This window comes from Brachyhypopomus gauderio, chromosome 14 (assembly GCF_052324685.1).
Source record: "Brachyhypopomus gauderio isolate BG-103 chromosome 14, BGAUD_0.2, whole genome shotgun sequence".
Lineage (NCBI taxonomy): Eukaryota > Metazoa > Chordata > Actinopteri > Gymnotiformes > Hypopomidae > Brachyhypopomus > Brachyhypopomus gauderio.
In genome coordinates, this window is record NC_135224.1 from 1,426,618 (window position 1) to 1,435,122 (window position 8,505).

Genomic DNA, 8,505 nt, shown 5'->3' on the forward strand with positions numbered 1-8,505 from the left:
TGTGTGTCTGTGTCTCTCTGTCCAATAAAACCAGTTGTGTGAGTGTGTGTGCATGAATGTGTGTGTGCTTGTATGCCCAGTAGTGGATGGTGCTCTGTCACTAGGGTCTGTCCTCTCTCCCCTTCCTGCACCCCATTCAGTCCCCCAGGGGGCTGTGGATCCCAGTAGAGAGTACGCTGTGCACAATTGGCTGCCGCTTCTCGCCGGTGTGTGATTGGTTGTCTGAGACTTGTACCTCTGTTTAAAATTGTAAAGCGCCTTGGGTATTCTGAAAGGCACTATATAAATCGAACATTCATTCATTCATTCATATGAGTGTATACCTGTTTGCGTGTGTGTGCATATGTGTAGTGAGCATGAGTGAATACACGTGTGTGTTTACATCACTCATACCTGTGTGTGTATTTATAACAGTCACAATACCAGTGTGTGTGTTTATAGAACTCATAGAACCAGTGTGTGTGTTTGGAGCAACAACCTGAAAGCTTTCAACATCACAGAGTTAAACAGCCTGAAAGCTTTCAACACCGCTGGGAACTTTTAACATAACTGAGTTAAACATAGCCTTTTAACACTGTGCTGGAGTTAAACAGCCTGAAAGTTTTGAAATCAAGACTTTAAGAGGTTTTATTGTCATTTCAACTACATACAGAGTACACAGTGAAAAGAAACAACGTTCCTCCAGGATCATGGTGCAACATAAAACACAGTGCAGACAGAACATAAGTGCAACAGTACAACACAATACAGACAGTACAGTACACTACAGTACAGTACACTACAGTACAGTACACTAGACAGAGTGCAGTTGAGAAGTGTAAGAGGTAGGGTTAGATTTGTGCAGATTATGCCGTGTGCAATACGCAGTATATGTGCTAAAGGAGTCGCAGTGAGGTAGTATGTATCACCACCGAGATCACGGGCATGACTGCAGAGCATTAATAGCACATACAGTGTCCAAGTGCAAATATGTTGGAACTGGTATCCTTAACTCCATCGTCCAATCAGAAAGCAGCAGACTGGTTGGCTCCTCCTACACAGTATACTGCCACATGCTTTCAAAGACTGTTTCCAAGAAAGTTCCTGAATGAGAAGAACGTTGAGTTAGAAGGTCTGAGCTGAGTCATTACGCAGGGTGATGTAGACACGTAGAGGCCCGACTCACCCCGCTCTTATTTCCTCATCAATATCTCCTCACGTGCTTTCCGCATGATTAACACCCACACCGACAGGGAGACAAAGAGAGACACACACAGATAGACAGACTCACAGACAGATGAGAGGAGACCGACAGACAGAGAGAGACATGATGACGACAGACGTACAGAAATAGAGAGAGAGAGACATGATGACGACAGACGTACAGAAATAGAGAGAGAGAGAGACATGATGACGACAGACGTACAGAAATAGAGAGAGAGAGAGACATGATGACGACAGACGTACAGAAATAGAGAGAGAGACATGATGACGACAGACGTACAGAAATAGAGAGAGAGAGAGACATGATGACGACAGACGTACAGAAATAGAGAGAGAGAGAGACATGATGACGACAGACGTACAGAAATAGAGAGAGAGAGAGACATGATGACGACAGACGTACAGAAATAGAGAGAGAGACATGATGACGACAGACGTACAGAAATAGAGAGAGAGAGACATGATGACGACAGACGTACAGAAATAGAGAGAGAGAGAGACATGATGACGACAGACGTACAGAAATAGAGAGAGAGAGAGACATGATGACGACAGACGTACAGAAATAGAGAGAGAGAGACAGACCAAATGTGAGAGTAAGAAACAGAACCAGCTGTCTGAGTGTTTGTGCCTGAACGTACGAGGGCTGGATGTGTGTACGGCATGTGTAAGTCCATGTTGGTGGGAAGAGTTCCTGTGAGCCCATCTGTGTGAAACACGAGGGCTGATCCACAGTGGCTCGCTGGCCTTGTAACTTGAGTTCTTTTCAATGTTTCTGCCAACATTTAGAACAAGGTAACAGCAAAACAGTGAGACCATGGATGAACGCTGTTAACAGTGTTGAGCGTTGAGAGTGCTGAGAGTATGGAAAGTGTTGAGAATTGAGTGTGCTGAGTGTTAAGCGTGTTGAATGTTAAGAGTATTAAGTGCTGAGTGTTGAGTATTTAGAATGTGTTGAGTACTGAGTGCGTTTAATACTGAGTGTGTTTGGGTGCTGTGTGTTGAGTGTTGTGTGTTGGGTGCTGTGTGTTGAGTGTTGAGTGCTGTGTGTGTTGGGTGCTGTGTTGACTGTTGTGTGTGTTGAGTGTTGTGTGTGTTGAGTGCTGTGTGTTGAGTTGTGAGTGTTGAGTGTGTTGGGTTCTGTGTGTTGAGTGTTGTGTGTGTTTAGTGTTGTGTTGAGTGTGTTGGGTTCTGTGTGTTGAGTGTTGTGTGTGTTGATTGTTGAGTGCTGTGTTGAGTGTGTTGAGTGCTGTGTGTTGAGTTGTGAGTGTTGAGTGTGTTGGGTTCTGTGTGTTGAGTGCTGTGTGTTGAGTTGTGAGTGTTGAGTGTGTTGGGTTCTGTGTGTTGAGTGCTGTGTGTTTAGTGTTGTGTTGAGTGTGTTGGGTTCTGTGTGTTGAGTGTTGTGTGTGTTGAGTGCTGTGTGTTGAGTGTTGTGTTGAGTGTGTTCTCGAAGCCCCTCAACTGCAGGTTCAGACAGAGCAGTGTCAGTCAGTGTGTTTGGGTATGAAGGTGGAGGAGCTCCACCCATGACCTGGTGTAACATGGTGCAGTTCTCCACCATGGGACTGAGACCTGAGTGGAGAGAGACACGGTTACCACACTGGGATCCTTCAGGACACTTCAGGACAGTGTGTGTGTGTGTGTGTGTGTGTGTGTGTGTGTGTGTGTGTGTGTGTGAGGGTAGGAAAGTGTGTTGGTGTATAGCTGTAGGCTTTCATGATGGCGATGGCTGGCTTTGTGTGTGTGTGTGTGTGTGTGTGTGTGTGTGTGTGTGTGTGTGTTACTGATGTGTGTAAAGGCAGAAGCATTGAGTAAACACCATGAGCTCATGGAGAGATATGTGTGGCTGTGATGCAGTCTGAGAACTGGACTCTGCTTATGGGAAAACACACACACACACACACACACACACACACACACACACACACACACACACACACACACAGTGGGACTTGTGGAGGGTGTTTAGATGCTGCCGCTGTTCACACACACACACACACACACACACACACACACACACACACACAGTGGGACTTGTGGAGGGTGTTTAGATGCTGCCGCTGTTCACACACACACACACACACACACACACACACACACACACACACACAGTAGGACACTGCCTGAGCCTCATGCCAGTGGCTCTGCGTGATTTAAAATGCCAACTGCAGTCCAGGAGAGATGTGGGGAGCACGCTGTTCTCCACACAGTTCTCCACACGCTGTTCTCCACACAGTTCACCACACGCTGTTCTCCACACGCTGTTCTCCACACGCTGTTCTCCACACGCTGTTCTTCACACACTATTCCTGTTCACCAAATCATTTACCCAACGTCTCACATCTGTGACAACGCAGCACTCGTGTAGGTGCCGCCGATGCCAGCCATGGTATAATCCTACCCAGAATGCCTCTGGGTGGGTACAATGCATACCTGTCAAGTTTTGTATTTAAAAATACGGGACGTTCCCGGGGGGGGGGGGGGGGGGGGGGGGGAGTGTTATATCGCCGGTGGATGGCGCCAGAGCTAGCGAACTAGTAACGTACTGTAGCGAACTAGTAACGTATTGAATCATATATGGGGATCTGATGTAAATAAACTGGATATTTTTTTTCGGCGTGAGATATCGGAAATACGGGACAAATAAAAATACGGGATGACGCCGGGACAGAGCAGTAAAATACGGGACTGTCCCGGCCAAAACGGGACACTTGACTCGAAGGAAGAGGTAGAGTGTCAGAGATGAGGAACTGAGGTGTGTGTGTGTGTGTGTGTGTGTGTGTGTGTGTGTGTGTGTGTGTGTGTGTGTTAGGGTTATGGTCTATACACTCCAAACTATTTTATTAGAAAGGATTGTATTTGAAACAACTTGTTGGAGACCAGAGGTGAAATCTTAACTGGGTGTTTTAAAATGGTGGAACAGTCCACATCGGCAATGATGCGTTTTAAAGCCCAACTGATCCTAACAGAGTCAAGTAGTTTATTTATATTACATTTTTTTACAACACAAGAGCATGGGTCCAGATCCATAATGAGCAAGCCAGTCCAGCCTGCTATGGTTAGTGTTAGTATTAGTGTCAGGGTCACGGACGTAATTTTGGGGGGGGACGGGGGGGACATGTCCCCCCCACTTTTTCAAAAGCCGGTTTTGGTCCCCCCCAGTTTTTACGGTTAAAACCAAATACTTAAATAGCGACGAATCCATGTCCCTCCCACTTTTGAAATCAAAATTACGTCCATGGTCAGGGTTAGCGTTAGTATTATTTGTTGGTCAGAGTTAGGGTCAGTGTTAGTGTAAGGATTAGTGTTGGTGTTAGTATTTATTGTTAGGGTCAGAGTTATGGTTAGTGTTAGGGTCAGGGTCAGTGTTAGTGTTAGGTTCAGGGTCAGTGTTAGTGTTAGTGTCAGGGTTAGTGTTAGTGTCAGGGTCAGTGTTAGTGTTAGTGTTAGGTTCAGGGTCAGTGTTAGTGTTAGGGTCAGTGTTAGTGTTAGTGTCAGTGTCAGGGTCAGTGTTAGTATTAGTGTCAGGGTCAGGGTTAGTGTTAATCCTCAACACGCTGCACAGTGAAACCTCTTCATTTCACCCATGCCCAGATCTTTGATCATGACTTCAGGTCTTTTACAGTGTGTGTTCGACTGGGTGGTATGATCCCCACATCAGAGGCACAGATGGTGTCTTCAGAACGCTCCGCCACCACTCACAGCTTTGATCAGTGTTCTTCACAAGTAGCACGTCTCAAACACGCATAATATCTCTTAATTATTCTTTTGTTATGAGAGACCAGTTGAGACTGGTGAGATTGATGTGTTTTTTTTTAATCTCTTAGTATATACTATTATGTTACGTGACATGAAATTGGTGAGATATATTACATACATACATACGCATTTCACCCTTACAAAATAAATGGCCTATAAGTTTATGGCCAAGGCTAATGAGGACAAGATAGCTGACATCACTCTGATGTTGTTGGATATACATTGTTGGATATCCCGATATCGATGTGAACCACGATAAATTAAGATTAAAATACAGAAATGTAGTGTCTCTCTGAACAGCAGCACGTTAATTTGTTTTGTTTTTTACTGTGTAATGAATCCAGAATAATTCCAAATATTTTGCAAGTTTATTCAACAATAGATTCTAACATGCAGTCATAATTGCATCAGAAGGGTTTCAAAGGACGTTGCTGCTTGTAAGACAGCACCCCAATCAACCATTTATCCAATCAGCAGGAATTTCAAGGAGAGTAGATCACCTGCAGTGAAGGAGAATTCATAGTACCCAATAAAGTGAGCAAGTGTCAGGACCACCTACTAAAGAGGGTGGAGCTATGAGATCAGGGTTTGGGTTGGGGTGAGGGGTAGATTAGGGTGAGGGATAGATTAGGGTGAGGGGTAGGTTGGGGTGAGGGGTAGATTAAGAGATTGGGTCTCCACCAGTCCAGAACTTGCTCAGGAATAGCGGAGGGCAGGTGTGAGTGCATCTGAACGCACAGTGAGATGAAGCTTTTGGAGGATGGATTGGTGTCCACAGGGCAGCAAAGATGCCACTTCTCTCCAAGAAAACCATCAAGGACAGACTGACATTCTGCAGGATGTATAGGGACTGGACTGCAAAGGGCTGGGGTCTCTTCATCTCTCTGATGAAGCCCCTTCACACTGTTTTGGACATCTGGAAAAATGATTGTCTGGAGAAAAAAAGGTGAGCACTACCATGAGTCCTGCATCATCATGTGTGGGGTTGCTTCTCATCCAGGGGAGTGAGGTTCGCTCAATATTTTGTCTAAGAACATTGCCATGAATAAGGAATGGTATCAAAACGTCTAACTCTCTTTCTGATTGGACCCAAGCCTCCTCTTTGACCCTGATCTTGGAGAACACCCTTCCATAAATATCGATCCTCTCTGCATTTGTGTGGCTCCACAATGCCTGTGGCGTCTGAGCTGAGGACCACTTATGAAGAGCTACAGAAAGATCTGGAATCAACAGCACAATCAAAGAAAACAAGTGCCTCAACTGCAATGGCCCAACTGGTCCAGCCAATTACCTGCCCTGAATCCAACTGAAACTCTACGGGTTCATCTATGGAGCCATAGAACCTTCAGGATCTGAAGAGAGTTTATGTACTCCACAATTTATGGGCACCTATGTTTGATTTCTTAGGGTTAGGAGAGGAGGGTCAGGAGGCTCTGCTGGTACGTCTGAGTCTGGAGGGACTGAGTGTCTAATGGATCTGGACGTGTCCAACAGGTCCAAACATCTCCTGTTTAGCTTGATTAATGCATCATAGTTGAAACACCTGGCGGAGTTTAGAAAACGGTTCACTTCTGCCCAGCAATGGTGTTGAATTAACAACAGAATGTTCTGGAAGAGTCTGCTTCATATTCAAAGAGCTTGAACTGTTTTTCTTTTTGGTTTTATTGTTTATTTTTCTCCTGTTCTGCTGGGCTGCTGCTGACCAGAATACTGCTGCTTCAGGCTCTTAAGGAGTCTGTCCTCATTACTGTGACCTGTTAGTCTCACGGGGGGCTTGGACCTCGGTGAAGCTACCAGTCACATTACCTGTTGTCAGAAGTGCTATGAAAATAGGAGATAAAGGAGGAGAGAGAGAGAGTGTAGAGAGAGGGGAGGAGAGAGAAAGAGAGAGAGGGAGGAGAAGAGAGGAGAGGAGAGAGAGTGTGGAGAGACGGGAGAAGAGAGAGAGAGGAGAAGAGAGAGAGAGAGTGACGGAGAGATGGGTGTTTTTATTGTCACTGGTCAGGTCTGGTAGATCTCCTGTCTTCTCCTGCAGCGTTACTGTGTCCTGGTCTGTGTGGCTGAATCCCAGATAAACGTGACCTGTGAAACTCTTCCCCCAGGTCGCCATATAAACGGATTAGCGCCATACAATGTGTGGGGATGATAGCGGTTTAATGAGGTCATAATGAGGTCATAATGAGGTCACACCTGCGTGTGCTTCAGGGGATGAAGAGGTGGATGTGGAGAGGTTGTGTTGCTATGCAGCTGGCCCTCCTTGCCAACAGTCCAGAACAACCGCCCCAGTTCGCCACTCGAGAGCGCCCCCTGGCTGTGGCACTTTGGCATTCATTACTCTGTTCTTTGTGCTAGAGCTCAAACTCCCTGGGGAAGAGCTACCATAAAACTCTGCCAAAAGCAATATTGAGGTTTTAATGGAGGTAATAGAAGGAGTGGGTAACATTTTTACTCTCTGCACCACGAAGACTAAAAAATAGCTTCAACAGATCTAAAATATCAGTGTCATTTTTATATATGTAAAAACTAATGTACTTGCGTGTCTATTTTTGTGTCTGAAGCTTAAATATTGCGATGAGATGGATGAGATGTCATTTCTCCAGGGCTGCTGTCCCCTTACACGCCAGACTGACCCAGCCTTCTCTACACCGGGTGTCAAAATCCTTATGAATAAACCTCACAACTAATTCTCTTCAACATGTGAGGACCCTGTGTTGTATTTGGTTCAAATTACGTCATGAAATAAAAGCGTACCTCTAAACCGTTCCTTCACACATCTACATATCTTTCATTTTCATGAAATGATTTCTCATTTGTGTGAAACCAGCCTTACTGCTGACGTTGTTAGTAAAGAGGGATGATGTCCTTGTGCACTAGTGCAAGGTTACAGTGTCAGACGGCGCTGCGTGTGTTCCTGCGGGATCACCTGAACGAACTGAGAATGTTTGGAATGGCTGTTTTGAGAGGCAGAAGGTCACACCTCCAGCACTCGCGTTCCTGAGGGTCCCTCACCACATAACTCCTGGGTTTCACTACAAAAGTCAGGAATGTTCAGATGCATTTCTGATGAGCTTCTTCTGTGTGTGTTTTGTGGTCTGTGGGCCGATCTTGTCGTTTCGTCTGTCCAGGCTTCACCTGGCAGGATGATGTCACCCAGGAGGTGATCTCCAGAGAACTGGTGGAGCTGCCCAAATCTCCAGTACAGCACGGACGTCTCACCTTCCCCCCCAGCCCCAGGTGAGTGGGCGGGGCTCCGTGTTTAAAGGGACAGTTTGCCTTAACATTGCTCACATGCTAGCATGATTCAAAACGGTGCGCCTGTGATTGGTTGGTTCTGGTCTGTTGTACTCTACACTCCTGTGTTTCAAACAGGGCTCCTCCCACTGAGGAAGACAACAGGAAGCTGAGCAGACACGAGGCTCAAAGGGACAGGACTCTGCACAGGAAGTTACAGCAACTTGGTTTCCTGCCACCTGATGTCACTTCCTCTAAACAGAATCTTCAAGGACAGGTAAGGGTCTAGCAATCTCTTTAGCTGTTCAGAAA

The 8,505-nt window shown here is 45.9% G+C and overlaps 1 protein-coding gene across 2 annotated transcripts in view; it reads left to right on the forward strand.

The window, feature by feature from the left end:
- Positions 1–8,505, forward strand: part of ptprn2 (protein tyrosine phosphatase receptor type N2) — a 205,656-nt gene that overhangs the window by 39,691 nt on the left and 157,460 nt on the right. For both annotated transcript variants that reach the window (XM_076972719.1, XM_076972720.1), the window contains 2 exons: positions 8,088–8,196; positions 8,332–8,470. In XM_076972719.1, coding sequence (XP_076828834.1) covers positions 8,088–8,196; positions 8,332–8,470 — 248 coding nt within the window. The remainder of the gene's footprint in view (positions 1–8,087; positions 8,197–8,331; positions 8,471–8,505) is intronic.